The sequence below is a fragment of the Wyeomyia smithii genome, chromosome 2 (assembly GCF_029784165.1).
Source record: "Wyeomyia smithii strain HCP4-BCI-WySm-NY-G18 chromosome 2, ASM2978416v1, whole genome shotgun sequence".
In the NCBI taxonomy this organism is placed as follows: Eukaryota; Metazoa; Arthropoda; class Insecta; order Diptera; family Culicidae; genus Wyeomyia; species Wyeomyia smithii.
The window spans coordinates 202,733,505-202,753,135 of record NC_073695.1 but is presented as its reverse complement, the minus strand read 5'-3'; the positions used below and the strand labels follow the sequence as shown (position 1 = coordinate 202,753,135).

Genomic DNA, 19,631 nt, shown 5'->3' with positions numbered 1-19,631 from the left:
GCTGCCATTTTCCCATAAATTTCACACACGCTTCTCAGATGATGTATTCTCGTTGCTCCAGTTCACTTCCTTTCCGTTCCGCCTGCGGACGAAAAGAATTTCCGTCTGGCTCAATTACTGGTCAGACTAAACATTTTCCCACGGTTTTCCCACTTAATCGGAAAGGTGCCTAAGCTTCAAACTTCTTTTTTCATGACACCGGAATTCCCCTCGAAAAAGAATTACATACATCCCATTCTCCACATCCGAACAGATGATAGATAATCATAAATCATTTTCTCACGAAGGGAAAATCTTGCTGCACGCGGCGGCCGGGTTGGGGTTCGTGGATTTATCCCGTCATACACTCACCTAAAGTTTGTTTCTTCCAGATGCTGTCGACTTGAGGTACGCTTTGAATGACGTTCCCAGCGGTGAAGACTTAAGCGCTATCTGGAATGATATATCACCGAGGGATAAATTAGTCTACATCTATACCTCCGGTACGACCGGGCTGCCCAAGGCGGCTGTGATCACCAATTCCAGGTAAGTTTTTTTTCTAACGATTGGGTTTATGAACGGTCGTCAATATTTCACACGTCCAGTTAAGCTTGGTTCAGAATCATCTTCTGTTTTAAATTGGGAATGTTTAGTCATATGATGAATGAAGTTAAATTTTTCATCGTTTTTGTGTAAAACCTTGTAATCTGGGTTTTTCATGAAGAATTACGTGTTAGAGCATATATTAAATTGTAACTTTCTTAAGAATAAACGTAATAACATTATGGCGCAGCAATTTTTTCTATTAAAAGCACAATTATCTCGTCACACTTTTACCAATTCTCGTTTTTTTTTCATCAAAATCAACGTTAGTATCAGTAACTGGCTTGTATAACACCTCTGTTTGACCATCTCAGTATTTTTCAATGCAGCGCTTTTTTAAAACTCTCAAAAACAAATTTTCTATTCAGTTCCCGATGAAATTTTCACTGCTTTGCTATAGGTATTATCAAATATCCTCGTTCATGAGTGAATACAGATAACCGATTGAAGGTTATGCCAACAAAACGTTTATTGAGAGTCTAAAGCTATTAGCGTCAACGCTTTCAAAAGTCTTCAGACCAGGGCTTAAGTGGTTATATACCTTTTTAGTTTTCAAAAAACCGGGAAAAAATTTATTACATTATCTCCAAATACAACATCTTGAGAACATTTCCACATTTTCATAAAGATCTGAGCAACAGGAAGAAAGTTAGAGCGATTTGCAACGCGCCTCGCTACGGCCGCATAAGCTAAACTTGAAACTTTACACGCGATTATCTCGGAATAGTTTTTTCCGGAAAATGACTTTGCCGTGATCCTGATTGTGGGAAACCTACTGAACCGATTTCCTTCATCTTTTTTTTTTAAATTTTCGTTATAAAATTCGCCGGTCCTTGAACGATCGCTTTTTGAAACATACAGTTACATTTTACCGCAAAAAAAATTTTAATGCAATTTTTAGCGCTCAAAACGTGCATTTTTTGGGAAAAACGTTCTCGTTTGCATTGAAAACAAAATACTCATAAAAGCGATCGTTCAAGGACCCGGCACACTTCTAAACTAATGAAATAATATGAGTTTTTTTATTTCGGTTGATCCGCTGAGTCTCTATCAGGATCACCGCAAGCCTCTGCAAAAAATGCAAAGTGACGCTGTTAATCTTCGTTTTCAATTAAAAATCAATTGTTTCCCTCACTAGCACTGAGCATTGAGATATTGGCACTGGTCATTCTTACTTCATCTTCCCCAACAAATTGCACTTAGTCTATATAATGTTTTTACCTTTTATAATTGTCTTGATATTAATTATTTTTTGGGAAAGCCTCTGAGACAGAATGTAAAATGAAAATCGGACCATGTAATAATTTTTGTCCAATTTCAAATGCTTATAACTCGATGAGTTTTCAACGGATTTCCTACGTTTTTGCAGTAATATATGGAGAAACTAGCAATGGTTATTCCAAATTGTTATTTTATGATGCAAACTATTGTACTATTGAAAAATGTCGAGCCCTGTTTTGACCGCAGATTTCAACCAATCAGTGCAGAAAACAAGGTCAAATACCATCCAACATGGGTATTTTAGGAATCGGCATAATAGCTGAAGGCTGGAAATTGACTCAAGCCGCCATTTTGAAATCAGGAATAGCGACTTACGGTTTCCGAAAAATAGCCTGAAAGGGTCGAATACTACCCAGCAAAAATAATATCATTAAACAGTGTTAAAATGTACAAAAAGATTTTAAATAAATCTTAGTGAATGGGCAACAAATGAAGCGATGAGGTTATTTATAAGACAAGAACGCACGGTTAACGCTTTCCACAAAAAACGGGCAACCAATTTAATCGAACGTTTTTGATTTGGCTGAAACTTTGCATAGAAGTTTCTATAAGCAAAAGATGCCATTTTGTGCTATTGGTTTTTGTCGTTTAAAAAAAAAACGCTTTGAAAAAATTATTTATTTTTTGAAAAAAGTTACTAAACAAAAGATTACCTAAGCAAAGAAACCGGTCCGATCATAAAGAAATCAAGGAAAAAGAAATCTTACTTTTTGAATGACAATTTTAAAAAAAGCGGCACTCTGCTCTATCTGGTACTGTACGGTACGGTTGCCTTTACCAGCATGTTTTATTTCAGTTTTATCAAGTTCTAACAACAGGTAAACGAATTGTTTAAGGAAGAGGGCTATTTGAAACTTTTCGAAAAAAAACTTTACCTTCGAGACATCAAATTATTCATCGAAGCAAATATTAACTGACCTGTTGCTCGAGGCGAATAGCCAACTGACGGTTAAGGCCTCGTTATTAAACTAAATAAATAAATAATAATTGACCTGTTGGAACGGGAAGATTCTGTATTTTTTTGAGACTGATGTAGAGAATGTTACAGTAAATGGTTGATGCCTGTTTGTCCACGGTCAATTTGTAGAAGTGTCTGGAGGTTTTATAATAGCTCGTAGAGAGATCCCAGTTGTTTGATATATCTGTGATAGAATTAAAAATTATTTCAATAAAAGATAACATGGCCTTTTAAAAATTACCCAGCTCCGGAAACGTGTCGGCAAGATGTTTGAAAAGGTTATGTTGGTCCAAGAATTCCAATATCATTAGGTATATTCCATCCCAGTGAATCTGAATTGAAGAACTCTGGCCACATCCGTAAATTTGTGTGTTTTTTCGACTACATCCAAAATACTCAATTGCAATGAGTAAAACCAGTGAATTAGGTTCAGGTTTTTCAGAAACTGATCGCTGAGGGCTTCCATTAGCATCTGCTGCTCTTCATTCTTTTCTTTCTGCTTGTTTGGTATCATTCGAATTGTCGGTCTCGGTAACTTCGAGTACTGGACCACAGTTCGCTTCGAACTCCAACTTTAACATGCGTAGGGCCACCGGCAATTTTTTTCATCTCGTTTCAAATTCTCACAGAACTGATGTTGAATTGAAAGAACGTACTTCAGTACATGAATAATATCTGAATATTTTGCTTTTGAAATTCCAAGCCCGTTTTTTTTAAGTGGTAGAATTCTTCCTACAAGAACATGTTCACAATTTTTATTGTTTCATTTTCGATTTGACTGAAATCTCTGTTGTTGGTGAGATACCTATGTCCACTGACACGAAGCTTGTGGTTATTCCTCAAGAACCACAATGTACATCTAAATCAATACGATGTTGATGTATCTAGATCAACACATTTTATTTGATTTAACACATTTATTTGATTTGAATTTGCTGCTGATGTACCAAATCAAACAAGAGCCCACTTCCTGGACCCCTCGTAAAGCGATTCCTTTGTCCCACAATACAAAAACAAGAACCCTTGTTTTGTTCCCAAATTATGTATTCCAAAGTTGAAATAGATAACTGCCATTTGTAGTAAGCTTCGCTGGTGGAGAGTTCCCACGTCAAGGACTACGTCTTTGTTTTCTATACTGGAGTACATTTTTTAAAATTGAAAATAAATGTGGCAAACGTTCAGTTAAATTTTAAACGATGATAACAGCATAGCCACATGATGGATAACCATAACCAATATGTTGATAGATAGATAAAAAGTTGGACAACTTTGTAATATGCTAGTTGTTATTATTATTTCATCGTTCCGCGGTAAACATTGATGAAAAGTTTCTAGAAAAAAATTCCACTAAAAATGAACCAGTCGCATGCGTGCATGCCTAGCATAGTCGACACGAGTAGACATCAACCATTTACTCTTATATCCTCTGTACAGGACGGACTAGTTCTTAACGTTTTAACTCATTAATTCAAATGGATTTGTATATTAATTTCTGATTCATGTAAAATATAATTGTTTGGACAAACATAAACGTAGCTGTGAACAGGAGGGACTGAAATAGAGGCTATTCCAGATACTCAATACCAATGATCGATTTTATAAGTCGAAATAATAGACTGAAATGAAAATGTTTATCACTTTTGATGCATAATATTGAACTATGACGTAGTAAAAAAGAAACCCCTCTCCTCCTCCAAGTACTACGTCATTTGAAAACGACCACTAATTAATATCCCCATTTGTTTCATTCTTACCGTGGTTGAACAAAAATATTGAAACTTGTCGGGTAACTCAGTGTTAATTTTAAAATCAAATCAAATATACTCATTAAGTAACAAAGTTTAAAAGTTAAAAAAGTAACCAGCAAAACGAGAATACAAAAAAAAACATTACCATTCCGTGAATCAATTACCAGGAACTGTCATTCCATTGGAAGTTCGTTGTCCTCTGCCCAAGTAACTATTTGGACGATCCCCGCTCAAAAGAAAGCGGTCTCGTCCAACCGACAACGAGATGTATCATTCTCATCGAATTCTGATTGTGTGTACAGCAGCGACTTAGCAATGGAATCTGCCGGAACCTTGTCCCAAGCATCGGCTACCCTAAATATAACATCCTTAACGTTGATACGTTTGACCATGTCATCAAATTCTCCTTGGCGTCCAAGAACCTCACGCATAAGCTTTTGTTTGTAGTTTGAGTTGACCATCTGGATGACGTTCTGCTCTACTGGCTGCAACAAGGCCGTTGTGTTTGGTGGTAGGAAGATTGTAGAGGTTGCTCCACCAGTAATTTCAAGCTCTGCGGCGCTACAATGTGCGAAACAATTGTCCATCACTAAGACGGCCCTCACTGGCAGCTTAACATCTTCTATAATACCGTGACCTTGAGAACAAACTCCCCAAAAACGGGCAGCTCATGGATGTTCTTCAATGTTCTTGATCGTTTTGACAATCCAATCAGCATAACCGGAAGTTTGAACGAGCCATCGGCATTCACGCAAGACACAAAAGTCACACACTCGTTGTTCCTTTTTTTTCTTGGAGCTGATGGTTCGTCCCTAGCGACAAATGTTGACGAAGGGTACACTTAAAATAAAGTCCATACCATATAGCTTCGCTACTGAACCGTCAATAAATTCTGGCTAACAGGGATATGTCATTGACGTTTCTAAAAGATCCACATATAAAGCGCTTCATCAAGTAGAGGATATTTAGCTCTTTTGATGGTTTTCCGTTTGTCTGTACCTAGATTATAAATTAATTTGAGAGCATCACGCGATGTATAATTTTCAAAAAACTCACTCATTCGAAGTTGACGCTGTGCAATCTGCTCGATAATTTTCGCCTTGTTCTTTCTCAGGTCGTATGCAGTTGATGTAGCCATATTTTACTTTCGCTTTATTTTGAGTAAAATTCTATTCATTGTTTCATTGTTCACAACGCTAGTGTCAACATCGCAGCTGCTACGAAAAATAAAAAAACAGTAGCAAGCAAGTGTTTTCAAATAGGAATTGCTTCGATTTAGGTTTTGTTATCCGTCATTCTTTACCTACACAATTGTGTGGGCTCGGTCGGAAAGGGATATAGATATCTATCGATATCTTCCATAATTTTTGCGTTTGTAGTAAATGTCGGAACAATTCTGTTTCTCTTCTCTTCACCAAACTTTTGTCACTATTTAAATCTTTTAGGAAATAACGCACGAAAACATAACTAGCAGCAAGACAAAATTGCACAGACAAAAATAGCCTACTTGGATTGTCGGGGGGTTTATCCAAAAAATGACAGAAGTAACGCTAAAGCGTTAGCTTTCTGTAACTTTCGGGATGATTGGGGCATCTCCGCATTAGGTGAAACCCACTATTGTCTAATTTTATTTTTGATGCTCTTCCAGACCTTTCCCACAGAAATTATAGTTTCTGACTACACCACTGCACTGCATATAAATAAAATAACGAAAAAATAATTACGTGTGGTAATTGTAAATTTGTTTTTTTTTGTATTATCGCATATATCAAGATGGCTTGACAAAGTAATTTTTTTTAATTCTTTTATCACCAATATTTAGTGGTTAATTTGTGAGTTCGAAATCCAATTTGTGGTAATTTGTGGTTAAGTGGTTTCCGAGAAATTTTCAAAAAACTGAGTCAAGCCATCTTGAAACATGATTTTTCTTTAAATGAATCGGACAACGATGATATATACATCAATCGAAAGCTCTCAATTTGTGGTTCACGAAAATGTAATTTTTAACGTCATAATTACTAGTGTTTGTACAGAAATTTGTGTTTTATTGTTCACGTAGTTCTACGTTTTGTTTATTTGTTGATGACGCTGCTGTCCGCTAGTGGCGTTGGCTGTTTGCGGTGTTTGTCACTGCTATACTGAGCGTGCGTTTGGGGAATATGCTAAATATCGTGATTCTTAGTAACTAAGCCAACACACTTGCATTACAGGTAGCTTAACAGGCGCATAATGGATATGTGTAAATTTGTTGTCAAAAAGGATACCGGTAATGAAAATGTACTTTCAAAGGAAAGCAATCCAAATTCGACGGATTATTATTCAGAACCAGTAGGAATGGCAAACAATTATTATCACTTTTTCATCACCTAGATTCGGAGAAATGTTTCAGAAATATTCAAACAAATGTCGGGATCCAACTTAATGTTGCTCTTCTGTTATTTTTTCATGTATATGTGCTAACTTATGAGCAAAGTAATAAAGTAGATTTCTGCTGTCCGCGTGTCTGTCAAGCTACTAGTGGCACCGTCGCACAGAGGAGTACCTAGAACAAAAATCTGGCCAAAATAAGAAAAAAAATGTATGTCGCTTTTTGGTGCCGCTATATTTTTTTCTGCAGCTTAAATAAATGCTTCACAATATACCATCACTCTATCAACGTTAAACGGTATTATCATATGCTGGGAGAGCTGTAAATATTTCCAAATTTACAAGCATTTTTTGGGAATCGAACCAAGTTGTGCCAGGCGTCAAAAAAATGACAATTGATCAATATCATGCACCAAATGAATTCTTTATGTTCAATGCTAATAAACCGGTTGAAAAAAATTCCGATATTAAAAATTATAGCCACTCTTAAGAAGTTTTCGAAATTAGTGATTTTGACGTATTTTCGAGCGTTTTCAATATTGAATGAGTTATCAAATCTCGCGGAATCCGATCATATAATCATCGGGGGAATGGAAGTTCAAAACATCACATCCTCGCAAATATCTCATCCGGTAACGTCCGGATTGACATTTGCGACCCGTTTGAAAAATGTTGTTCATGGCATATTTTGACGAATACCTGCCTCATGCTTAAAACAGAGTTTCAGTTCAACAAAGATTAAATGAGATTAGTTAAGTGAATGAACTTCAACTAATTTAAGTTAACTTAAAATTAACTTGATGCACAGAATCAATAATCCAGGTAAATAACACTCCGTCCAAAAGCCTTTTTCCAACCTATTATTATTATTATTATTATTATTATCATTACTATTATTAAACAATTACATTCATCTGACAAAGATAAGTCTTAATGAACTAAAATTAAAATTAAAACTTTACCGTCACAGTCTGCGGAAAGCATCTAGGAGTCGTTGACGAAACACATTGATTGGCAAGTCGAAGTCACAGGTCGTATACCTCATTTAAACGGTGGCAAATAACACGAATTGGATCATGACAACCATAAAGTCGATTCCGAGGATCCAAATGCAGGAAACTTCTTTGACGCAACGGCCTCTCAGGCGTAAATTATACGAGCGCATTTCTTCATTTGTTCAATAACATTAATGAAGCCACATAGGCTATGTAAATGTAAACATCAAGTTATGTGCGTGATTATTAGAGTTACTCTTTGATACAATACTCGAACCAGCCACTTCCACTTCTCACTCAAATATTTTCCAACATATTACTAAACAGTAGTGAAAATAATTTTGGCCAGGCTTCCACTCGAGTTACTTCTCTGTGCGCTCGAAAAATAATCCGTCGAATTTGGATTGCTTTCCTTTGAAAGTACATTTTCGTTACCGGTATCCTTTTTGTCAACAAATTTACACATATCCTTTCTCCGCCTGTTGGGCTACCTGTAGTAGAGCAAGTGTGTTGGCTAAGCTCCCCGAATCTCGATATTTACCATATTCCCCAAACGCACGCTCAGTATAGCAGTGACAAACACCGCAAACAGCCAACGCCACTAGCGGACAGCAGCGTCATTAACAAATAATCAAAACGTAGAACTACGTGAACAATAGAACACAAATTTCTGTACAAACACTAGTAATTATGACGTTAAAAATTACATTTTCGTGAACCACAAATAGAGAGCTTTCGATTGATGTATATATCATCGTTGTCCGATTCATTTAAAGAAAAATTATTTTTCAAGATGGCTTGACTCAGTTTTTTGAAAATTTCTCGGAAACCACTTAACCACAAATTACCACAAATTGGATTTCGAACTCACAAATTAACCACTAAATATTGGTGATAAAAAAATTAAAAAAAATTACGTTGTCAAGCCATCTTGATATATGCTCGATTATCCAGCATAAAAAAATCGACATTCCGGATAATCGAGCCGACCTATATAAGTATAAAAAAATGACAATCTTTTCGTCCCAACAGGTCAACCAATGTTCGCTTCCATGAACTTAGATTAATTTGATGTCTTGAAGGTAAAGTTTTTTCGAAAAGTTTGAAACAACCTTCTCTCTTCAACATTTTGTAAATCTGCTGTTAGAACCTAATAAAAACTGATGTCTTGTAAGAACACATACTGATAAAGGCAACAGTGCCGCACAGTATACAAGGTGTTAGGGAAAGAGGAAGTGAAATAGGACCCTATTTGATGAAAAATGAAAAATCCTTTTACGCATATGGCCAAAATATAACTACTGCAGTGCAGAGTTATTCACTTTTTTCAGTTTTCGGTTATGTTCGCCTTTATCGAGGTCTTGCACAAGAAGTATGATAGCTAACTCAATTCTGTTGGTCGGAATTCTTTGAAAAGCTGAGAAAATTTCGTAATCAATTGTTTCTGAAAAACCTCAAATTAGAGAGAAAAAGAAGCACTTGAAAAGCAACAAATGTGAAATCAAATGTTTCTTTGAGAACTAAACTGTAACGTTCTCTCTAAAATGTGTGATAAACATGTTTTTTTTAATAATAAAATTGCACATTGAAGTCTAACGAAGTCTCTACAAGTTGTTCTTTGACACTTTAAAAGCAATAAGCTGCGCTTTCATTTAGAGTAGTAAAATTAACAATTTTCTACTCCACTGTGTTTACGTAGACGTTTTGTACACAGTATGCACTGCAAACTAGATCAATGCTTAAAACTCGTGAATAACTCTCCGTTTGCGGTAAAAAAAACACGCCCTGACGAAACTACCGATACTGCATCGGTCATAGTAACTCATGAGTCAGCATAAAAAATTTGACATTTCTATCAATCGAACTCTAACCGTGATGGCGAAAACAGTGTAGCTTTTCAGTTCAGAAGTGTGCGCGTTCAAAGAACGGTACAAAGAATCCTGAAGAGGAAGACCGAGGGAAAAGAAGCTACATCGCTATGTGCGCTTGGCCGGGAAGTCGGTGCATTCGGCCAAACAGTGAAAAAATACCTGGAAAACATGGGCATACATGTCAGGAAGCGGCAGTCCCGTCCACTGGTCTCGAAGCTGCAGGAAATGACGCAGCGGCAGTGCCTGAATGATCAAGATGGTAAAGTCGATTTTCCCGGTAAATCGCGACGTGGCGGTGGTGATAGACAACGAGACCTGTCTCGCCCTGGATGGCAACGACTGGCAGGGTACTTTGTATTTCACTTCGCTCACGAAGGAAGTGAGCACCGAGGTGATGTTCATTTCACACACCAAGTTCCCCAAAAAGTGCTGCTGTGGTTGGCAATCAGCGAGAAGGAGATGTCAAATCCGCTTTTATTTCTCTCTGGACTGGCCGTGAGCGGGAAATTTGTAGTAAGTGCCTGCCGGAAGTTGTGTAGCTCATAAAGAAATACCATAAAAGCTAAGACGCGGTTTTCTGGCCGGATATGGCTTCGGCCCATTGCTCGAAGCGTTCGTTGGAGGAGATGGAGCGACTGAATACCGATGTGGTCCCCAAGTTGCGTCTCATCGAGGATTTCTGAGCAAATTTGAAGCTTAAGATCTACTCCAGCATTGTTGCCGCGAAAACTGAGTTCCTCCTTAACAAATAAAACAAAGAAAAAACTCGAACACTTTTCAAAGGAAATTTATCAAACTCAATTATCTGTCTTAGTTACATTTTTATCACCATCCGAAAAAAGTCAGTTTTTTACTGAAAACTTTATAATGTTTATGAATCGAAAACAATTTTTTTTTTTGATTCGATGTTTTTAGACGTAAGCTTCGGTGTTACTTCGCCTTGCTTCCGATAGCAATTTCACATAACAGTCATCGCAGGACACCACCGTCTGGGGCACTGTCATGCGATCTCATACATATTTTGTGGTTCCCATTTTGACACACGCACATACGCTAGCGCCAATGTCGAAATACAAGACGCGACGCGAACACGACAGTAGATGGTGCTAGTGGTACTAACGTAAAATACTGATATCAGCCGAACGATGGTTTTATTGAAAATTTATCCAAAGTGTTATGTCTGTTAGTTTGTGGTAGCTTTTCTCCGGAAATTACGGAAATCATAATTCGTTACTAGTTTTGAAACACAGCAAAATCTATAAGCTTTCTGACATTTTGACCAACACCAGCTTTAGTAACTAAATAGTACTGAATGCAATGTTTACATGCTTAAAAGTGACAAGAGCGGCTTGAAATACATCAAATTTGTGTACAAGTGGGTGGATAAAATTCTTGAGCTTCACTTATACGTGATTGTGGAATGATATATACATTAGGGTGGCAATGCTATGTATAGAAAAATCGAATTTAAAGGACCGACTATTTTTTTGGTTATTTTCCCAAAATTATAACCAGTGCAAAATTTCTGCTTAATCAGACATGATTTAGGGGTGCCTCAAAGCGCTTAAAATGTCAGTGTTTTGACGAAATTAACATTCCTAATAGAAAATTGTGTTTAAAATGCCTGATAAACAATAAAATGATTTACATGTACCAAGCATTTTGAACTGGATTTTTATTAGAGATGTACATTTTCGAGGGTCGAAACATCAAAATTTTCAATACTTCAAGGCACCCTTAAATCATGTCCGATTGAGCTGAAATTTTACACATATAATTTTTTTAGGTCAATAAACGCAATGTGCATGGTCGGTGACATGACCATTTTTGCTGCCACCCTAATTTACATAAATCGAGTTTTTTTGATAGCAGAGCAAAAAAAATTCAATTTGGTACAATAGATGAATGAAGTTTTTTGCATACTGTATGTGAAGAAATGATATTTATTTTCCAGATTCATCATGATGGGTAGCGGAGCTTACTACATGCTGAACCTACGCTCCGATGACATCATTTACAACCCGTTACCACTGTATCACTCCGCAGGCGGAATGGTCGGTATGGGATGCGTAATGCTTTGCGGGTTGACAGCAGCCCTGAGGAAAAAGTTCTCCGCTTCAAACTTTTTCACGGATTGTATCAAGTACAACTGCACGGTAAGTAGAGCATTGGTTGGAACTTTTTATCACCTTCCTTTTTCGAATAATGTTTTCCATAATTCCTCTCCAAGGTCGCACAATACATCGGTGAAATTTGTCGGTTTGTATTGTCCAGTCCTCCGAAACCAACCGACACCCAGCACAAAGTTCGAGTCGCGTTCGGGAATGGACTGAGGCCGCAAATCTGGACCCAGTTTGTTTCGCGATTCAATGTCAAGCAAATAGCCGAGTTTTACGGCTCGACCGAGGGGAACTCCAATTTGAGTAAGTGTATTCTTGATATGACAATTGAGTGTAGGAAGCTTAATTTTTTGCTCGAATTCGCACAGTGAACATTGATAACACGGTAGGAGCGGTTGGATTCGTGCCGGCATTTGCTCGTAAATTGTATCCAGTTACTTTAGTACGGTAAGAAAAAAAAAACGTGATTCAAATCTGCAGTCAATAAACGAAAAATTATTCCAGTTGTGAGGAGGAAACTGGAGAGGTTATTCGCAATGCTGACGGATTTTGCATTCGCTGCAAACCGGGAGAGCCTGGAGTATTTATCGGAAAAATCAACCTAAAGAATGCACTGAACTCGTTTGTTGGTTATGCGGATAAGAAAGCGTCCGAAAAAAAGGTGCTGCGAGATGTGTTTACCAAGGGTGATATGTACTTCAATTCGGGCGATATTCTGGTGGAAGATTTGTTCGGTTATTATTACTTCAAGGATCGCACGGGAGATACATTCAGGTAAGTTTATCAAGCAACAAGCCATACTCGTTCTTTATTTACAAAATATATATTCTAGATGGCGAGGAGAAAACGTTGCCACATGCGAAGTTGAAGGAGTTATCACTAGTATTGTTGGGCTAAAGGATTGTGCCGTCTATGGAGTTGATGTGAGAAGCACTGAAACAAAACATTTGACATCTTATACTTATAAAGTACACTTTTCCAGATTCCCGAGGTCGAGGGCAAAGCTGGAATGGCAGCCATCGTGGACACCGACCGAAAACTCGACATGGAACAGTTGGCCGTCGGAATACGCGCTTGCTTGCCCCCGTATGCTCGGCCTCTCTTTATCCGAGTTTTATCGGAGCTTCCCATGACGACAACTTTCAAATTGAAGAAACGTGACTTGCAACTGGATGGCTATGATATCAGGAAAATCAACGATCCCATCTACTTCCTGCAGGGTAATGGCTCTTACCGATTGTTTACCCAAGCGGATTATGAGGTTGTGAGTAGCGGTAAGGGGAAATTTTAGAGGCGCTCGAATGGTTGCAATCAGTTGTACCACGATGCAACGAAAAGACATTTTGTCGCAATTTTCAATTGACTGATAGATATTTTTAGCACTAACCACGTTGAATAGCTTAAGAGTCATGATATTATTTTAACTAGCGTAATTTATCTTTAGTTCAATCCTGTTCCCATAATAGATATATTGTTTGTCGATATTAAATGAAGTAAACGTAATATAGGACTTTTAGTTTATCATCAAATATTTGTTTGGAGATAGTGATTTGCGAATTTCATAAAATGGTGTCAGAGGCCGTTACCTTCCTACCAATTAAAGATGCGCTCTAGCATCAGTGAATAGCTCAACTGTAGTCCCTATGTAATTATTATACTAGAATTATTGGACTATTGAAATCGTACTTGTAGTTTGTAGATACTTACGGTAGCTTTATTGCGACTTCTGAATATCAAATCTAGATGGCAGCACCATTTACATGATAACGTCAAATTTATATAAGTGAATTTTTTCCATTGTCTAGAATACCAAAAGAAGAAGAACTCAAACGAGAAGCTATCTTTTCTATAGTTCCATCATTTTTGTACTAGGAAAAAAATAATTTGAATGATTAGCTTCATGTCTCACACCTTCAAAACCTTTGACCTTTGGGCTTACATCTTGACAGCAAGTCTACAAGTAAACATACAGTTTATCTACAATTATGGGTCTGTCAACGTGTTGTCTGAATGTTCAAAAATGGATATAAAATCGGAAAAATTATCAACTACGAATGTTTTACTATCTATCTCTGTGTTCTGATGACTTTCGATCAACAAATAGTTTCACTGCAGTTGATGCGTGTAAATTGGTTGTGAAGAAAAATAGCCAGAGACACAATTATGGGTCGCTTTTGGCATTCGGAATCATTTAGATCATGAAATCATCAAATTACATAACGCTAACGTTATTTTATTGTTATAAAAGCTTGATAATAAGATATTTTATTCAGTCTTGTCGCACAATCATGTAAAAGTAATAAAAATAGCCAAAATATGGACTGACCCACAATTGTGTCACTGTGTCAATTATGGGTCACTTCACTAATTGCACCGAGCAGAATTAAAGTTATAAGTGACAATTTCAACTTTTAATCATTTTAATCCCATGAATGAGGTTACAAGTGAGTTGTAAAAAATACCACTGCTCATGGAAATTGTTCAGTTTCGTTAAAATAGACGTTTTTGCGTGAAAGTGACCCATAATTGTAGCTGATCCATAACTGTGGAGGGACTGTACTCTAGAATCAGTGTGCTACAGAACTTACATAACACTCTAACTTACCAACCATGAGCTCATTTTTTCCGTAAAATACGTCGTTGCTCGGTGTTGTAAGCCTTCGACGCCGAGGTTTTCCATTATGAGTTGAGCCAGTCGGTAAGTTTAATGACGTTTCGCTAGTCAAGTTTAATGATGTTTCGTTATTTCATCATGTGCATGTTTCTGATGTGTTGGATAATTGATTTTATTGAAAATTAATAATGTCAAAAGCTCGTTCACAACCGCAGCTCAGCAATTTCTGCCATTGTCCGTTCATATTTTACCTCGGTTGCTTCTCGGCTCATTCAGGGGCTTCTAGTTGGAGCTCTGGATATTCGCTTTGACTAACCAAGCCGCGGCTGAATTTTACGGAATACTTTTCACCAACACACTCACACACACACAAACACATACACTTTTCGTCGTCGTCCTTGCCTGGTTGTGTTTTTCGGTAGAACAGGTGGAATTTTCACAGAGCCGCCCTGGGTGAGGATCGTTGCAGCGGGCAAGGTGGAAGAGAAAATCGCTCTTTTCAAACCATTATTGCATTGACTGGCCTGCCAGTACCAGATGAACTCTTTTTCCCGCGCTTGTCGCCGTCATCGTCATCTATTCATAATTTTCACAATGTGGATCGTAATTAAAATTTCCGTTTCTGGCTAGGGTTTTTCGTGCGAAACATCGCCAGATTGAGTAGAACTATTAATTTTAGCGAACGGTTGAAGCACCCGGCAGTTTTTTTTCTTCTGTTCTGCAGTCAAGTAAATAATTTCACTGCTTTATATTTTGTGGCAGGTTGTTGGTGTTTGCAAACATGTGGGGTCGTGTAAGTAGAAAGTAGAAAGCTTAATCTGATGTGTAGCAATGACTGTAAAATTCCCAGTTTAAAATCTATTTGATGGGCAGTTATCTGCAACATTTCAGGCAACCTTCTGGCTTGCGTTTGCGTTTGGATTAGTAGTACAACAGGTACAGCAGTGGCTAGGAAAACAGATTACAACCGCTGCTGGCAGCAGTCACTTGTCTAAATTTTACCCATTACCCACCTAATCAGCATGCCACCGAAAATGTTGATTTTCATTAAAACTTCGGTCCGTTGGTGAGTGAAAAACTTTTACAGCGCAAGCGAAGCATGAAATATTATTGTATAATTAAACTGCCGGCTAAGTTTTGTTTGCATTTCCTATGGAGGAGAGAAACCTTTCATGTTCTGGTCGCGCTGCTCGGCATAGACAAGCTGGCAATTTGGTGTGGTAAATAGTTTCGGATCGTATTGCTTTGGTGAGGCCCGTGAACGTCCAGTTTAGATGCGAACAATTGCGCCTCGCAATAAAGTAGAGTTTCGACGCATGTAAATGCCCCTACTTGGCAAGTTGACGTTACAGAAATTGAAGCATCGTTATTTTTGTGACAGGTAATTATCAACGGTATTTGGTCTAGTACCCAAAATTTATTTTGCTTGCTAATGAAGTGTGTCGGGTTATTTTCCTATAATTATGTTACGCTGTATGTTATGAAATGATCATTGATGTAAACTGAACCTCATGCTACTGTGAGTCTACAGTGAATCCGTTCAGGAATAAACGTGAAAGTTGATTATGATGTTCGTTGGAATATATTTATAATTTATAATTGTAAAAAAGTATGTATTCAACTTTCTGCGGTAATATATTTCGCACTGTTTGTTGATTTCTCATATCACCTGTTGCAGAGGACACAAACAATATCCATAACTGACAGAAAAATCAAAATTCTAACCAATTTAAAACGATACATCGCAGAAAACGACCTGAAATATTTTTATTGATATAATGAACCTACTCAAAATAAACAAATTTTTGGATACTAGAACATATTCATGTTACCTACTGTTTACTTTTTTTCTGCTTTATTTTCAAATGAATGTTTAGGAAATTATAACGAACTTACAAATTTACTTTCAGCGATGTGAATTTTACACTTTTTCGTACGATTTTTTTCTTGCATTTATTTTCTGATGTTCATACTGAAATCTTTTCTAATACAAGAGAAAAAAAAGATGAAACTGTGTGTTTAACCATAGCAAACAATATTGCAGAGCATTAAAAGTTGTAGAAAATCACTATAAAAAGTCAAGGGATCAAGCAAATGCAACGACCCTCTCCGATTTGCTTCAAAATGAATAAAATGACTTGTTTAAGGTCAAAACTGAAAAATACATAGTTTTGGGTTAATCGGACAACCCCCTTAAATTGCGAGGCCCTCCATTTTGCAAAATTTTAACAAAACATTATTTTCCATATTTCGTAAAAACGTAATGTCTCAGAGACCGTACACGGTTAAATGAAGCTACCTAATTATGAGTACGAAAACTACCAATTTTTGAGTTCGCCTAAGCGAACTGCGATTATGAGTAACTTTGATTAAGTGAAATTTGTAGAAAAAACTCATATGATGGATCAATACAGCATACCCATTTTTGAATTGAATGTTTTAGGTTGTATTTAATATGAAATTGGTAGTTTCCTTCGATCCCTTCCATCAAGAATTTTGGCTGCTCGAGAGGTTATGTTTTACTTAATTTTGGAAGAAAGTGCCTGCCAGTGCTGTCAAGAAAGAAACAGTTGTGAAATCAACAGTGTTTTTTTTCTACGAGTGCTTAAAATTCGGGTTTCTAGTGCAAGAAGGTTTGGAGTAGTATATTGTTTGCTTTGAAATATTCAAAATGAATTAAATATCCTCATCGATTAGCGAAAGGTAAGGTTTGTGATTTTCAAATGCGAAATTCTCCATAGTCTAATAAAAATCTTGTTTCTTGTAGACTTCCTTCCGAAAGCAAAACCACCCACACAGAAAGTGGTATCGCCTGGGGGACACTGAACCGGAGAATGAACTATTGGTGTGCGCCAGAGTGGCACGGGCCAGATTTTGGTTTTCCGGAAATTTACAGCGTTGAAGGTCCCACCAAGAAAACGAACGGACGCACCTCAAAATCAATTGTGTGATAAGCAACTTTCGGATGTTGAAGGGAATATAAACAATGTTATAAACATTATCTTTAGTGTTTTGAGTTTTATTTGTATTAAAAAACCAAAATTTTCAATTTTTGTTGCAGGAATTCTCAATGCTTATAGTGAATAGTTTGAGGTTAATTTTGGGTAGTTTTATCGATCGTTGAGTAATTTTTACCCAATAGTTTATACCAGATTACTTACTTTTGGGTACTCAATACTATAGGATTGAGTAAAAAGAACTTAATTTTAGGTTGAAATTACTTATTTTCGTAGAAATATGTCATTAGAAGCTACTTAGTTTAGGGTGAAGTTAACTCACTGATATGTTAAAACTACAAAATTGCATTACCAATGATCTGTAAAACAAACAAGTTGTGGGTTGAATTGAGGAACTTTATCGTTAAAACTACCTATTTTTGTTGATAATCATGAACTTAAAAATCCCAATATGCGTTAAAACAAGTCATTTTTGTATCTGTTTTATCTTATATGTTACCAATTTTTAGGTATATCTCGTTATCCAATTATAGGTATGATCATACAACTCAGAAGTAGGTACAGCCTCTCTACTCAAATTTTGAGTTTGTGCGCTTTAAGAGGATTTTGAGTGATTTCTACTTACGTATAGGTTTTTCATGGTAAGCGTGTGAGAGCTGTAGACAATATTAGACACTCTGTTCGATGGTTTTCAAATTTCCAATCGAATGGCATCATCAAACCTAGCGTTCAGTGTTGCTAGCATTGTTATTTTGCGTTTGAAAACAAAAATTGCGTTCATCTCAAAACTTCCCCAAGTTTTCCTTTAATTTGATATCACCAATGTGTTTAGCAGAAAATTTTACATAAGAATCACAAAATGCAATAGGCGCCATTGTGGAGATGTTCAACGTTGAAGGTAACGAGTTCATAAAAATCTAACAATTCGCTAACAAACGTGATACGTCTCATTACAACGCACCGAAATAGAAAGTAGAGATGTTCGGGTACGGGTATTTTCACCCGAAACCCGTACCCGACGGGTTCGGGTCGGGTTTCGGGTAACGCCAAAAAATACTTTACGGGTTCGGGTCGGGTACGGGTAATTACATCATTATCTCGAAAACTACACAACCGATTTGAACAAAATTGATTTAAAATGAACGGGCTACCTGGAATAACCTTAGCTTTTGAATTTCATAATAATTGAACTTGTGGTTCAAAAGTTATAATAAGAAACGTGTTTTGAAGACTACTTAATCTCACTCGTGTTTCTCAGAGATGGATGAACCGATTTTCATAAAATCAGTGTCAAATGTAAGGTCTAGTTGCCCCATAAGACCCTATTGATTTGTTTTGCAATCAGACTATTACTTTTCCTGTTATGTTTAAAAATGTGAAATCCAGCTATGAAAAGGAACATATTCCGAAGACTACTTGAACTCACTCACTTTTCTCAGTGATGGCTGACCCGATTTCTACAAAATTAGTGTCAACTTATAATTCTAGCTGCCTCGTAACACCCTATTGAATTTTACTGTAATCGGACTGTAACTTCGTCTGTAAAGTACCGAAATGTGAAAATCACGAAACTTCATTATCTCAGAATCTACACAACCGATTTGATCAATATTAATAATATCAGATGAGCGGGCTAGTTAAGGGTAAACTGATGAATTATGATTGAACACGTGGTTTCAAAGTTTGGCTGCCCTATACGTTCCCACTTCATTTGATTATAATTGAACTTAAGCCATCGTTATGTATTAAACGAAAGTCTATTATTTCAAAGATTACATGACTAATTTGAACATAACTAGTGTCATACGTACAAGTCATCTCTCAAACTTACAAATAACAAACTTCATAACAATTTGATATGTAGCTCAAAAGTTATGGAAAGAAAAGAAATTCAAAGGTTATTTAAAACTATACCTGCTTTGATTGATATATGTGGTCTCAACATAATTTAAATGTGGTTTTGTACTATTTGAACGTTCCAAATTCATTGATTCCTTGCGATGTGTTTAAAGTCTGCAAATGCACGACGAATCGGCCATAGGATATGATCATAGTCAAAAGACAAATCGTTTGAAATGAATGGTTTTATCGAAATGACAAAATCTTGGCTTTTGGCGCCCTAATTCTGAATATATTCA

At 36.8% G+C, this 19,631-nt stretch overlaps 1 protein-coding gene across 1 annotated transcript in view; it reads left to right on the top strand.

Annotated features, from left to right (window-relative positions):
- Positions 1–13,817, top strand: part of LOC129723953 (long-chain fatty acid transport protein 4) — a 33,903-nt gene extending 20,086 nt beyond the window's left edge. The window contains exons 5-11 of the mRNA XM_055678459.1: positions 372–525; positions 11,757–11,958; positions 12,033–12,225; positions 12,291–12,369; positions 12,427–12,696; positions 12,755–12,845; positions 12,905–13,817. Coding sequence (XP_055534434.1) covers positions 372–525; positions 11,757–11,958; positions 12,033–12,225; positions 12,291–12,369; positions 12,427–12,696; positions 12,755–12,845; positions 12,905–13,213 — 1,298 coding nt within the window. The 3' untranslated portion in view covers positions 13,214–13,817. The remainder of the gene's footprint in view (positions 1–371; positions 526–11,756; positions 11,959–12,032; positions 12,226–12,290; positions 12,370–12,426; positions 12,697–12,754; positions 12,846–12,904) is intronic.
- Positions 13,818–19,631: the final 5,814 nt, after the last annotated feature.